This window comes from Chrysemys picta, chromosome 2, assembly GCF_011386835.1.
Source record: "Chrysemys picta bellii isolate R12L10 chromosome 2, ASM1138683v2, whole genome shotgun sequence".
NCBI lineage: Eukaryota > Metazoa > Chordata > Testudines > Emydidae > Chrysemys > Chrysemys picta.
In genome coordinates this window covers 85,585,899-85,601,128 of record NC_088792.1, presented here as the reverse complement: position 1 = coordinate 85,601,128, position 15,230 = coordinate 85,585,899, and the positions used below count along the sequence as shown (strand labels likewise).

At 43.9% G+C, this 15,230-nt stretch overlaps 1 protein-coding gene and 1 long non-coding RNA gene across 4 annotated transcripts in view; one reads left to right on the top strand and one right to left on the bottom strand.

Moving 5' to 3' along the window:
- ULK4 (unc-51 like kinase 4) overlaps positions 1-15,230 on the top strand; it is a 408,217-nt gene that overhangs the window by 197,087 nt on the left and 195,900 nt on the right. For all 3 annotated transcript variants that reach the window (XM_024107953.3, XM_005278594.4, XM_065587118.1), the window contains one exon: positions 10,254-10,302. In XM_024107953.3, coding sequence (XP_023963721.2) covers positions 10,254-10,302 — 49 coding nt within the window. The remainder of the gene's footprint in view (positions 1-10,253; positions 10,303-15,230) is intronic.
- Positions 4,752-11,303, bottom strand: LOC135981950 (uncharacterized). Its single transcript, XR_010599169.1, has 3 exons — positions 11,205-11,303; positions 6,853-6,919; positions 4,752-4,887 (listed from the first exon to the last, which is right to left on the bottom strand). It is a non-coding gene; the product is annotated as an uncharacterized LOC135981950 (long non-coding RNA).

Sequence of the window (15,230 nt, the reverse complement as noted above, 5' to 3'; positions counted from 1 at the left end):
TGCAAAAGGAAATTACAGTAGCAGAATGTTTCAGGTTAAACAAACATTTAGTTGGAGAGTGAAATTGCATCCATTTATAAATACAAAAGTATTACTACTTCCATTGTAATCATAGTAGGCACAATAGCCAACCATTATGAAGATAATACTTCTAAGAAGTATTTTCATAGAATCATAGGGTTGGAAGGGACCTCAGGAGGTCATCTAGTCCAACCCCCTGCTCAAAGCAGGACCAGTCCCCAGACAGATTTTTACCCCAGTTCTTCCCTAAATGGCCCCCTCAAGGATTGAACTCACAACGCTGGGTTTAGCAGGCTAATGCTGAAACTACTGAGGGTATGTCTACACTACGAAATTAGTTCGAATTTATAGAAGCCGGTTTTATTGAAATCGGTTGTATACAGCCGATTGTGTGTGTCCACACATAAAATGCTCTAGGTGCTCTAGTCGGCGGACCGCGTCGACAGTACAAGGCTAGCGTCGACTTCCGGAGCATTGCACTATGGGTAGCTATCCCACAGTTCCCGCAGTCTCCGCCGCCCCTTGGAATTCTGGGTTGAGATCCCAATGCCCGGATGATGCAAAACAGTGTCGCGGGCGGTTCTGGGTACATGTCGTCAGGCCCCTCCCTCCCCCGTCACAGCAACGGCAGACAATAGATTCGCGCCTTTTTACCTGGGTTACCTGTGCAGACAACATGGAGCCCGCTCAGCTCAGCTGAGCTCACCGTCACCATATGTCCTCTGGGTGCCGGCAGACGTGGGACTGCATTGCTACACAGCAGCAGCTGCTAACTGCCTTTTGGTGGTAGACGGTGCAGTAGCCGTGGGGCTTGCCTTTTGGCAGTAAATGGTATATTACGACTGTTAGCCGTCCTATTACAAGTCGGGTCATCGTACGTTAGCAGAGTCTTCCCTGAGCAGCCGATTGTGCAATAGGCCTGAAGACCATCGTCATACACCGCCCCGTATTTGCTGCCAAGCACCCAGAAAGATGCCGAGGGCTATCAGTCACGCTGCACCATCGTCTTAAGATGTAAAAAATAGATTTGCTCTGTATTCATTTGCTTCCCCCTCCCTCCGTCAAATCAACGGCCTGCTAAGCCCAGGGTTTTCAGTTTAATCTTTGGGGGGACCATTCTGTGTGACAGTTGTTTGTGTTTCTCCCTGATGCACGGCCACCTTTCTTGATTTTAATTCCCTGTACCTGTACGCCATGTCGTCACTCGGCCCGCCCTCCCTCCTTCCCCTAGTCCGTCAGATACTACGTTTGCGCCACAGCTAAGAGAGCCGAGAAGCGCCTTTCGCGCCTTTTCTTTGAATTCTGGGTTGAGATCCGAATGCCCGGATGATGCAAAACAGTGTCGCGGGCGGTTCTGGGTACATGTCGTCAGGCCCCTCCCCCCTCGTCACAGCAACGGCAGACAATAGATTCGCGCCTTTTTACCTGGGTTACCTGTGCAGACAACATACCACGGCAAGCATGGAGCCCGCTCAGCTCAGCTGAGCTCACCGTCACCATATGTCCTCTGGGTGCCGGCAGACGTGGGACTGCATTGCTACACAGCAGCAGCTGCTAACTGCCTTTTGGCGGTAGACGGTGTAGCATGAGTGATAGCCATGGGGCTGGCAGCCGTAGGGCTGCATTGCACCAGCCCCTTGCTAGGAGATGGTATATTATGACTGGTATCCGTCATCGTCGTATTGGAGTGGCTGTCAATCATGGCCACCTGGGCAGACATGCTACCGTTTCGATGATGATGGCTACCAGTCGTAATATACTATTTTCTGCCAATTGCCCAGTATTGTCTGCTAAGCACCCAGAACAGGCTGAGGGCGATGCTGGGTGCTGGCGGACGTGGGGCTGGCAGACGTGGGGCTGCATTGCTACACAGCAGCAGCCCCTTGCCTTTTGGCAGACGACGATATATTATGACTGGTAACCGTCATCATCGTACTGGAGAGGCTATCACTCATGCTGCACCGTCGGCTGCCAGCTTAAGATGTAAAAAATAGATTTGTTCTGTATTCATTTGCTTCCCCTTCCTCCGTGAAATCAACGGCCTGCTAAGCCCAGGGTTTTCAGTTTAATCTTTGGGGGGACCATTCTGTGTGACAGTTGTTTGTGTTTCTCCCTGATGCACAGCCACCTTTCTTGATTTTAATTCCCTGTACCTGTACGCCATGTCGTCACTCGGCCCTCCCTCCCTCCCGCCCTCCTCCTTCTCCTGTTCCATCAGATACTACTTTCGCGCCTTTTTTCTGACCAGGCGTCATAGCTAGCACTGGGATCATGGAGCCCGCTCAGATCACCGCGGCAATTATGAGCACTATGAACACCACGCGCATTGTCCTGGAATATATGCAGAGCCAGGACATGCCAAAGCGAAACCCGCACCAGGCGAGGAGGCGATTGCAGCGTGGCGACGAGAGTGATGAGGAAATTGACATGGACATAGACCTCTCACAAGGCGCAGGCCCCAGCAATGTGGAAATCATGGTGTCACTGGGGCAGGTTCATGCCGTGGAACGCCGATTCTGGGCCCGGGAAACAAGCACAGACTGGTGGGACCGCATCGTGCTGCAGGTATGGGACGATTCCCAGTGGCTGCGAAACTTTCGCATGCGTAAGGGCACTTTCATGGAACTTTGTGACTTGCTTTCCCCTGCCCTGAAACGCCAGGATACCAAGATGAGAGCAGCCCTCACAGTTGAGAAGCGAGTGGCGATAGCCCTGTGGAAGCTTGCAACGCCAGACAGCTACCAGTCAGTCGGGAATCAATTTGGAGTGGGCAAATCTACGGTGGGGGCTGCTGTGATCCAATTTGCCAGGGCAATGAAAGACCTGGTGATAGCAAGGGTAGTGACTCTGGGCAACGTGCAGTCAATAGTGGATGGTTTTGCTGAAATGGGATTCCCAAACTGTGGCGGGGCCATAGACGGTACCCATATCCCTATCTTGTCACCGGAGCACCAAGCCACCGACTACGTAAACCGCAAGAGGTACTTTTCAATGCTGCTGCAAGCCCTGGTGGATCACAAGGGACGTTTCACCAACATCAACGTGGGATGGCCGGGAAAGGTACATGATGCTCGCGTCTTCAGGAACTCTGGTCTGTTTCGACAGCTGGAGGAAGGGACTTTCTTCCCGGACCAGAAAGTGACCATTGGGGATGTTGAAATGCCTATCGTGATCCTTGGGGACCCAGCCTACCCATTAATGCCATGGCTCATGAAGCCGTACACAGGCAGCTTGGACAGGAGTCAGGACCTGTTCAACTACAGGCTGAGCAAGTGCCGAATGGTGGTGGAATGTGCATTTGGACGTTTAAAAGCGCGCTGGCGCAGCTTACTGACTCGCTCAGACCTCAGCGAAAAGAATATCCCCATTGTTATTGCTGCTTGCTGTGCGCTCCACAATATCTGTGAGAGTAAGGGGGAGACCTTTATGGCGGGGTGGGAGGTTGAGGCAACTCGCCTGGCCGCTGATTACGCGCAGCCAGACACCAGGGCGGTTAGAGGAGCACAGCAGGGCGCGGTGCGCATCAGAGAATTTTTGAAAACGAGTTTTGTGACTGGCCAGGCTACTGTGTGAAACTTCTGTTTGTTTCTCCTTGATGAACCCTCCAACCCCCCCCCCCGACCCAGTTCACTCTACTTCCCTGTAAACCAACCACCCCACCCCACTCCACCCCACCCTCCCCTCCCACTTGCAGAGGCAATAAAGTCATTGTTTTTTCACATTCATGCATTCTTTATTAGTTCCTCACAGAAGTAGGGGGATAATTGCCAAGATAGCCTGGGATGGGTGGGGGAGGAGGGATGGAAAAGGACACACTGCATTTTAAAACTTTAACTCTTATTGAAGGCCAGCCTTCTGATGCTTGGGCGATCATCTGGGGTGGAGTGACTGGGTGGACGGAGGCCCCCCCACCGTGTTCTTGGGCGTCTGGGTGAGGAGGCTATGGAACTTGGGGAGGAGGGCTGTTGGTTACACAGGGGCTGTATTTATTTTACATGGAATTATACTATACTTCAGTGTAGTGTGCTTGGTCAAATTCATTTTTGAGTTATGTTGCCTAAGATAATCATGCTGATATAGTGCTTGAAAACTGTCCAGTGGAATGGTACTTTATAACAACATAACCAGATCAGGTTTTTTAAAGTTATACTTAGATTGTGACACTTTATCTGAAACCTTTTCAGGATAAATGCTTCTTCACTGAGCTCTGCATTGTGTGTTTCTCTCCCTTGGGTACCTAGCTCTGTCATCCAAGAACTACAATTTATGTTAGTTACCAGAAGCACTGCAGGTATGCAGAAAATCAGGTGATTAATAGAAAATAAGTTAATTGCAAATATGACAGACTTGTAAGGGTGGGGAGAAAGGTTAATTTAAGTTTAATTACTCTGTTTATAGTTCAGAGAAAACATAACAGATAAGGTGTATGCTCAGGTTTTGGATGGCTTACAAGTTTGAAGTAAGGAGCCTTGCGATTCTCAGTCACCAATTCAAATCCATCTTGAGACGAAAGTTAAGTGGCCTATATGAAATGAGTATGTGGGGTCAGTTGAATTTCTAACCATCATTGATTTCTTCATCAAAAACATCCTTAAAAATTGGTACCATTTTTAATAACCTAAGAGGAGAGGCCAGTGATGGTGGTTCTTCGAGTGAGAGTCCCTATTGTATTTCACAAGGGTTTTGCATATGTGCACCATGCTTCTGGAGCCAGAGGATTTAAAAATAGTGTCTGTTGGTCCACAGATGTGGCCCATGGTTTTGTCCGAGGTGATAAAGGACAGGGCAGACTGACTGTCTCCAGATCCTTCTCACCGCTGCATGGTCCGGGTCGGAACAATCAGGGTCTGCTTGCATGTGGTGCACCTTAACAAACAAAGTTGTATATAGTTAGTTTTTACAGAATTTCACTGTTTTTATTGTTTTAAATAGTTTTTAGTAGTTTTAGAGTAGAATAGATAGTTTAGGGGCTTATTTTTTCTTCGTAACCACTCCTCCCCTGTAACTATTCATGGATATTAGACTATGCCAAAGACCCCAGGCTTTAAAATTTGTGCCTCCTACCCACGTATCTTTAGTAAGGACGAACATCAATGCTGTCTCTACTGCTTGTGAGAGGGCCACATCACATCCAGATGCAGTAACTGCCAGTCCTTCCCCAGCCGTATCTGAGAAGGTCAGGCTCTCTACCTCCAGAAGCACCTCATAGAAGTCACCATGAGGTCTCATTTGGTTCCAGGCTGGGGAAAACTTCCCCCATACACTGGGCTGAGATATCCAGGAGTGCCCCTCCAGCTACAGAGTTACAGTCCGACACCAGTGGTATCACCACTATGGACCCCACAAACCGGGGGCCTAGTAAGGAGGTGAGGAACCGTGACCATAAGCACGACAGTAAGGCTTCCTGCAAGCCCAAGAAAGGGGATGCTGCTTCCACAAGAACGGGAACACGTGCCAAGCCTCATCAACTTGAGTAGAGGCCTCACAAGAAGGCAGATCCACCCGTACTGGGTACAGACCACCGACACTGACCACATCAGTGCTTCATAAAACAAGAGACCATTCTGTTTCGGAGAAGCCCTTCACTCCGGTGCTGGTACTGGGTACAGAGTGGGTGCCCTTAACTCCTGATAGACTGGGGAGAGCGTCAGAACCCCAGGACATGTTTATTCTGGGAGACCCAACATCTCCACGCTTTTCTGGACCCTCTCTACCTCTAGGGAGATTATACCTCCCCATCAAGATGTGCTGCATTCAGCACAGAATGCAATTGCGGACTTGCTCAGCAGACAATGTATGATCAATCATGAGTGGGAACTCCACAACACTGTATTATATGACATCTTCAACAAATGGGGAACTCTGATCAGAGACCTCTTTGCATCCCCAGTGAACAGAAAATGCAATGCATATTGTTCCAGTGGGGGGCTGGAACATCACTCCCAGGAGGACGCCCTCATTCTCTCCTGGCCGGACCATTTCAATTATGTCTTCTGTTGTCTCCTGCTCCTACCACGGGTACTCCACAAGATCAGATGAGACTGAGTGACAATCAGCCTAATCACCCCCCTGGTGGCCCAGACAGTGCTGGTTTCCCAGCCTCCTTCGTATGTCACCCTGTCCTCCCATCCCCATCCCTACCTTCCCAGATCTACTGATTCAGCACAACGGCAAGATCAGACATCCCAAGCCACAGGCGCTTCACCTCAGAACGTGGTATTTGGATGGGCATCTTCTCTAGAAAGGGCATGTTCATCAGAAGTGCAAAACATCCTCTTTAGCAGCAAGAAAGAATCCACTAGGCATTGTTACTGGGCCAAGTGGAAACATTTTGCCTGCTGGCTCCAATAAAAAGGGACTTTCCCCAGAAATGGTGGGGATTCCCCTCCTCCTGGACTATCTCCTGTTTTTGAAAGCATCCAGTCTTATCTTCAACTCTCTCAAGGTCTGCCTAGTGGCAGTTAGCACCTTCCACTCCCCCGTGAAGGACGCTGTCTTTACACACCTGTTGACTTCTAGATTTTGGAAAGGTCTCATCAGAACCTTCCAACCCATAAAACTCAGAGCTACCCAGTTTGACCTCAACCTTGTTATATCCACACTAACTAAACCACCCTTCAAACCATTGTCATCGTGCTCTATGTCCCTTCATGCCATGAAAGTCCCCTTCCTTGTTATCACTTCACCAAGAAGGGTCAGTGAACTTGGGGCCATGATGGCAGACCCTCCTTTTGCAACGTTCCATACAGATAAAGTCTCCCTGCACCTGTATCCCAAATTTCTGCCAAAGGCCCTCTCCCATTTTCACGTTAATCAATCCATTCACTTAACTGCTTTGTTCCTGAAGCCACATGCCTCAGAAGAGGAATGACGACTCCACTCCCTCGATATATGTTACCTGCAGAGGAAAAGGCCAATCAGAAAATCCCCCAGACTGTTTGTTGCTACAACTGAAAGAGTGAAAGGTCAGGGAGTCTCAACAGAGAATCTCCAAGTGGATTTCAGTGTACATTGCACTCTGCTACCAAGTATCTGGCATGCTTCAGGCTCATTCCACGAGAGACCAGGTTTCAATCCTGGTCTCCCTCCAGGACCTACCACTCTGGGATATACATAGAGCGGCACGAGTACACACCTTTGCTACACATTATATCCTTGGTGCAGAACTTGGCAGTGGAGGCCTCCTTTGGTGCAGCTCCATTAACCCTTCCGTCTTCATCCTCTCACCCTCCTCCGACTTAAGTATTGCTTGTTAATCACCCTCAGTGGAATACAATAGAGACCATCACTCAAAGAAAAGGAGGAGGGTCTTTGAGATGTGTGGTCCCTATCTGTATTCTACTTCCCACCCTCCTTCCCCTCTGCTGTGGATCTGTTGATTCGTGGTGGAGAAAGAACTGGAGAGGTCGTTGGTCCGCCCCGCCATTTATCACCCGGGACGAAACCATGAGTCAAAGGAATACAGATAGGGACCACACATCTTGAAGAACCTCCAGTCACAAGTAAGTAACCTCCTATTACAGCGAATGAATGGTCCTCTTACCCCTCCCTCATAGTGGTTCTCAACCTGCGGCCCAATCAGCACAGAACTGCGGGCCATGTGACATTCTCAGGGCCAGAGAGGTAGTATTGGATGCGGCGCACATAACACATTGGTAAATAGGTTGAGAACCACTGGTCTAGCACCATTCGCAAGCAATAAATTCCCTGAGTTTATTTTTTTAAATAACAGAATCATTTTGTACTAAACAGCACCATAAAAACAACTATCACACTACTTTTTTAGTAGTATTCTCTGGGCACATTAAAATGAAATTTTTCTTTACTGTTATTTGTCTTTCCTATTTAGCAAATTTTGTTTCCCTCTGTTTCTAATAGAGCACATGTTAACATGGTTCTGTTTAAGACCGGATTTTTTGTTTGCTACACACAAAAGAGAGAGTGGGTTGTATTTTTTAATAAATTGTTTCTTTGTTAATTATGGGTGTTAACTGACAGCAAAACATATAGTAAAGGTTGTCTATTTCCTTTCTATGCTGTCTCTCTGCCTCAGACTGAATTGTTTTGGATAAAGTTTCAGCAAAATGGTTCCACTGTTTTTGAAGATGAGGCTGGGAAAAATACAGTGCATTTCCAATGTTAAAAAAAATCTTACACCCATTTCATTGAGAAGGTCTAGCACCACCTTGCTTTAGAGTAGGGACTTAAAATTTGGTAGAGTAACTGGTGTATTCTATTTGGCCTATGAAAATCCACCCACATTTGGCCAAATTATATTGCTTTGAAAATTGTAGTTTGCACTTGCTCAGTAGAGGCCTGCTAGTGGCTGGCAGATAAATTCACAAAAGATGCCATCTACACAGAGCATGCTCAATCCAAGGGCTGCAGGAGCCAAGCTGGACTTTGTGTAATTGCTGTTTCTGGCTGCTATTGTGCTGGGCATAAGAACTGGAATCAGGGAGACACTCTCCTATGATCAAAATGGTCCCCCTGCTGGCACCTAGATAGCATAGAAGAGAAGAAAGAGCAGCCTCCCTGAAACGTAGGGGTGTGGAACTGGGTAGAGCAGGTTGGGTATGGGTAGATGTTGAAAGGGACAGAGTCAGATTGTGGGGGAGCAGGGACAGAAAAGGACAAGCTCGTGGAACATGAGTACTGGTTAGAAAGGGTTAGGTTGGTGGAGGACAAGGACTGAAGCGTTTACATTAATAAAGCAAACTCCATTCCAAAATCTGGAGTTGACCTCAAGATTTGAGTGTCTCATCATTACTCTATGGTCTAGCAAATAGTAGCTATGAAATCCCCTAGCAAAGTCTGTGTATCACCCCTTGTTAGTGGCTTGTCTGCATAATATTACTATACCAAATACTCTGAAAAAGTAGATTTTAGGCATCTCCAGTTCAGCAACCAAAATTTGTGGACACTTTGGACAATTTTGGCCTTGATCTCTCAATGCTTCAGCTCCTCATCTGTACAATGGGGATAACAATACCACCTAATCTCATGGGGATGTTGGGAAGATAGTCATTGTCTCTTAGTGCTTCAAAAACATAAATGATGAAAGCACCCAAGTGAAAGCCCATGAGAAAATGAATAATTCTTTATTCAGTGGCATGGTTTGGATGATGTGTGGCAACTAAGCCATGGTGTAGCACATTGAGTGATGTGGATAAAATGAAATAGCCAATAGCTTCTCGACCAGTGAGCACCATCAATCCCGTGCACTGAATGAGGCAGGGACCCTTTGGAAAAAAATAGTATGATATAGTTTTAACTGCTTGATCACATAATGTAGAGATACAAGGGGGTCAAATTAAGGTGGTAAAACAATTTTAATATTGGCATTTTTGAACTTCTTAGTGTTTGACTTGGTGGTCTTAATTTTCTTTTAACTTAGTTTGATTTTTGTATGAGGTAAGCTACTAAGATTAAATTATTAAAACAGAGTAGAACACTTTTAAAGCAAATCAGATTTTAGCTATTTGGAAATAAGGGACCAGTTCCTGTTCCCACTCAAATCAATGAGAGTTAACTTAAAAGGAAGCAAATTGAACCGATGGTTATTTCACAAGGATATTGTGAAGGTTAATTTATTAATACACATAAAACACTTTGCAGTTGTAGGATGAAAAAATGCTGTATAAATTTTAATAGTTGTTGCTGTTGTCCTTTTTCTGAATATTCCCCTCTTATAATATATGATCTGTATCTGATTTTTATGGAGAAAATATTTAGAATATGCTGGTTGAGCAGTTGAACACTTTTTTTAAAAAAAGAAGATGCTGCAAATTCATTGGACATTATTATTTTAGAGTAGAGAAGATAGTAAATTGGGCATACATACAAAATTACCACACAGCATACTTATAAATTCACTGTATGCTTTGTGGTCTATTAGTTCAAATTATTTTACCATCTACATTGCCTGTTTGATACTGTTTCTGAATTTTAATTAATTTCTGCCATTTAAAAAAATATTAATTTTCTTACTGTTCCACTCATTTGCCTCACATCAGTAAGGCCAGCCCAAGGAGTAATTTCCACTGAAGAATTACATTGCTGTTTCTATTTAATAGCTGGAGTGGAATTCATTTATATGAAAAGTTAGTCAAAGAATGAGGTTCTAGGTCACAGATTTTAGCATCAAAGACTTGTGCTGCACTGCTCCCTGTGTAAGTTCATTGTGTTAAATAACAGATCATTAATATAAATAAAAATGTTATTTTTTACAGCCTTGTTGAAGAAAGTAATCTTGTTCCAGTACTTTTCCAAGTTATTTTGGTAAGAACACATTTTCTATTTAATTTTAAACAGCTTTAAGCAAATTTGTGTAGCATACAATGATTAAAATAAAAAAATGGTTAAAAAATTCTGTTAATAAATATTTCACTTATATACGCATGCCTTTATATATATATATAAATATGTATGAGTCTCCTCAGGTTGTTCAGCTTCATGATATCTATCAGCATAGAAAACTCTAGCATATACTTAACATACAGACTTATATGTGTAATGTCATCAGCTATTTACCATAGCAAAGATTTCCTTTTATGAGCCAAAGGAATTCCCTTCTTCAGATCTTAGCTTTGAGTTTTAATGACTACTGTATTGCATACTTGCTATCCATCAACAAAGAAATAATCTCCATTACTACTAGACAGCATCAGTTTGGTTTCATTGTATAGTTTCAGAAAACTGCCTTCACATACTCTGCTTATGCTGATAATGCTATTCCTGACAACTCCAGATACCTGCCTTTAGCTCCTCTTCTTTTGGTACTAAAAGTCCAGGAGCATATTTTGGGTAATCACAGGCTAAGTTGAGAACATTGATTTCCATCCCCCAAATGTAGTTCTTTGTACAAAAGATCATAAAACACTGTGTGACAAAGTTCCTCCTCTATCTTGGTGGGTCCTGCGCTTGTTGGCAGATTTTCTTGCCTCAGAGATTCACCATGTGGGTTGGGGAACAGCCCAGAGACCTTCCCCTTTGGAAGAACCCACAGTCAAGGTCAATTGGGAGGTTTGGGGGGAACCCGGGCCAACTCTCTACTCCAGGTTCCAGCCCAGGGCCCTCTGGACTGCAGCTGTCTATAGTGCCTCCTGTAACAGCTGCATGACCGCTACAACTCCCTGGGCTACTTCCCCATGGCCTCCTCCAAACACCTTCCTTATTCTCACCACAGGACCTTCCTCCTGGTGTCTGATAACACTTGTGCTCCTCAGTCCTCCAGCAGCACACACTCTTAGCTCCTTGCATCTCTTGCTCCTAGCTCCTCACACTAGCAACACAAACTGAAGTGAGCTCCTTTTAAAACCCAGGTGCCCTGATTAGCCTGCCTTAATTGATTCTAGCAGCTTCTTCTTAATTGGCTCCAGGTGTCCTAATTAGCCTGCCTGCCTTAACTGGTTCTAGCAGGTTCCTGATTACTCTAGTGCAGCCCCTTCTCTGGTCACTCAGGGAACAGAAAACTACTCATCCAGTCACCAGCATATTTGCCCTCTACCAGACTCCTGTACCCCACTGGTCTGGGTCCGTCACAACTGGTAGATAGCTCATGTTACTGGAGTATAGAAGGACTATTTCTAAAACAATCCACAGACATGCACTTGCAGCTGGGTACTGTGTTACTGCTTGAGGTATTGCAAAAAGGATATGTAGGAAATCAAACACAATAAAAAAAATGAGTACAATATAAAAAGAGGTTAAAAGGCTTGTGTATTTGATATGATAAGTATGTTTACATCTTGTATGTTCCAGAAATTGTTCAAAGGTCCATTTTTCTCTTGTCTGAAATGTTATGTAAGTGACAATTCATCTGCTGTAGTTCTTCCAATGGTGCAATTGGAAACTACACAGGGGCTAAGAAGAACACAGGAACTGTGACTATTGGTGAGATCACAATAGTGGTCAGGCAAGTCCAATATTCTGTTTTAACAGTGGTCACTACCAGACTCTTCAGAGGAAGCAGCAATTATCCCAATAATGGAAGAATTTCACTTGTTAATCCCATGCTCAGAGGCTAATCTATTTAAAGATTAGTATTCTTCATTTAATTGTTATCAGCTTCACTGATGCAATGGCGGTGGCTTCCAGCAGCACCTCCTTAAACTTCTGCACGCCCATCTGAAAGGGGAATGTTGCGTTGATTTCCTTGCTTCTAGTACAATTCAATCCCCTCTTCAATACTAATAGAACATCTCTGCTAGATCAGGCTGGTAATAATGCTCCTAAGAGCAAATGGTTGGCCTTCTACGATGGCTCAGATTGTACCAAACGAAAGGCTTCAAAACATTTCCAAAAAAACCATAGGCAGACTCCACATTTTCCTTCCCTCCCCACACACACACACTGTGCAGTCATAAATGTAAGGTTCCTCACAGGCTAAAGAGAGTGAATTTGGAGCTGCTTGTTAAAATATTGATACCCATATCAGTATATCACTGACCATTACCAGCTCTCTCTCATTCCCTTTTTATTTGTGTTTTATTCACAAACTCATATTAGGGAAATGTTATGTTGTGTTAGTGTGCTCTTGATGAATACAAAATATGTGTGATTTATGGAGGTCAAGCTCATTGTGTACTTTTTATTGTAACTTCCTTGAAATTTAATCTTACTCAGGGTAGAAGTTATTCATTAATGTGGTTTTGAATCAACTTTGATTTTTCCCTGCTTAGGTTTAAGCATTTTCATCTTCTCTTTTTCATTGCAGTGATTTATTTCACTGCCTATTATTATAAATCACTTTAATACCAAATAACCCAGATAAACCCTTTTTTATTAAAAAAAACCAACAAAAACAACCCAAAAACTGTTCATTGATGACAGATTTTTCCAGTAGCATTCCGAATATTGCTGTCATGACATTTTATATACATTCATGTATACATAAACCTTTGAGAAGCAATTCTTGTGGCAGATATACACAATAAAAACAAAGATTACACAACATGCTTAGTACTGACCTGGTTTAAGTCCTACTTATAAATAGTAACTGAAGAAAGACATGGTAAAATACATTAATCAGATGTTTCATAGGAAGGCACACAACAGACTAATACTTGAAGTTTAACTCTCAAAACTCTGGCATTTTGCTGATTGCCAACCAAATAAATTGTTAGAAGGACATACTGTATATAAAAGATCCATAGCTACAATCTCAGTAGAGTTAATTGTAGAAATCTGTCTCAGATTTAGGAGAAAAGATTTAATGATTCTTTTGTTTCAAAAGATAACCTTTATCTGAGACAGTAACCTGTGATGTCTGAGGTCCATTGTATAGAAATGGGAGAAATTGAAGTCAGTCAGTAATTTAGTTTTCATTTCACAAGTTGATCTAATATGGTCTCAAAATACTCTCTAGAGAATAAAGAGAACCTTAACTAGCTGAAAATTGTCTGTATGACTGTTGGTCCGTGAAAATGTCATAGGTATCTAATACTGCTCGGGTGTGGGAATTAATCACAATTTTAAGGGGAATTTTTTTCCTTTTTCAGCATGCTGTGTTTTCCTAAGAGAGGTTTTGTAGTTGCCTATGTTTCCATTGGGATGCTCCTCAAAGGTACCCATGATTGTGAGGCACCTCACCACTACCTACCCTGAGTGTGAATCAGTCTTGTCTGTGCCTGCTGTAAATCAGCTCCCTGAAAACAGCCTCTGGCAGCACAAGCACTATCTTCCAGGCCTCCGGAGGCGTTTCTGTGTCTGTACAGATGTGATAGGCACATGCTAACACCCAAATTCTCTGGGTATTCCCTGTGGTGTCCAGCCCCTTATTCCCTGACCACTCACAGAATTACCAGGACTGCTGTTCCCAAAGGAACTGGACATGCCAGCTTGTAAGACTTAACTCAGGATCATCGTTATGCTTAACATCACAGCACTTAAACTTATTCTTGTTTTCACAGAAAAATATTTATTGTCAAAGAATAGAGACTCACTATTTCTTGAATAAGGATATTGGAAGTGAACAGTTAATATAAAACAAAATCATAAAATGCTTTCTAGGCACTTTCAACCAAGTCTGGTTGAGGCCCTTTTTTCCAGAAGCAAAATCTCTGTCCTTTTACATCTCCAGTGAAAGTTGCCAGGATGTCATCTTAGCCTCCCATAGTGGAGCAAAACTTTGATGTATACCCCCAGATAGAAATCTCTCTCCTCTGCCCTCATCCTCCTTGCTGGTGACAGTACCTGGTGACCAGTACAGACTTTTAAAACATATTTTGTGTGTGTGTGTGAGAGAGAGACAGACATTTCACAATAATATAGATGACCAGTGTGACACTGGCTTTCATTTGAGACTTCACATAACATTCTTTGGTGAACTAGAATTTACATGTCAGACCCAAGAGATCCCTGTAATCCCCCTGCACTCCCTTGCCAGTTGGTATTGAGTTACTTGGGTTATACCCATATATGGCAATCCTCCCCCCTCTTCCAGTGGACCAGGCTCAGAAATTCCCTAGATTTTTAAGTGGAGCATTTACTTCCCTATCAGACCAAATCTAGTCAACCAGAGAAGATTTTGAGACTCACATGCAATTGTAGTAAACTTGATCTTTATGAAGCTGGGAGGACAGACAGAGGGAGCAGTTTATGATAATGATTGTTCTCTCTGACCTCTTTTTGATGCGAAAGGAAGAAACTAATGCTTGTAATAAACAGCTATCCTTAGCTGATCTTGGAAAATTACCTGTCAGTTATGGAAGAGCAAGAAAGATTCTAAGACTTTTAAACTGTTTTGTTTGTTGTGTGCATGTGACTACATACAGACTGGTCAGTCTGGGTGGGAAAGGAGTTGAGGTTGGATAATTGATTCCTAGTTGTTTGGCAACAGATAAGAGCATAACAATAATAATTTACATATTGCCTTTCATCTAAAGATCTTACAATTCTGTATAAACATTCACTAGGTCTCACCATTCCCTGAAAACTAGATATTATTTTACCCATTTTACAGATGGGTAAATTGACATCTAGAGTTGTTAACTGACTTGTATAGTGTGACATGGAGAGCCAGTGAGATAATTGGAAATAGAACCCCAGTCTCCTCGTTCCAAGCCTAAACCAGGTTACTCTAAGGCCTGGTCTACACTAGGCGTTTATGTCGAAGTTAGCGCCGTTAAATCGAATTAACCCTGCACCCGTCCACACTGCGATGCTATTTAGTTCGACATAGAGGTCTCTTTAATTCGACTTCTGTA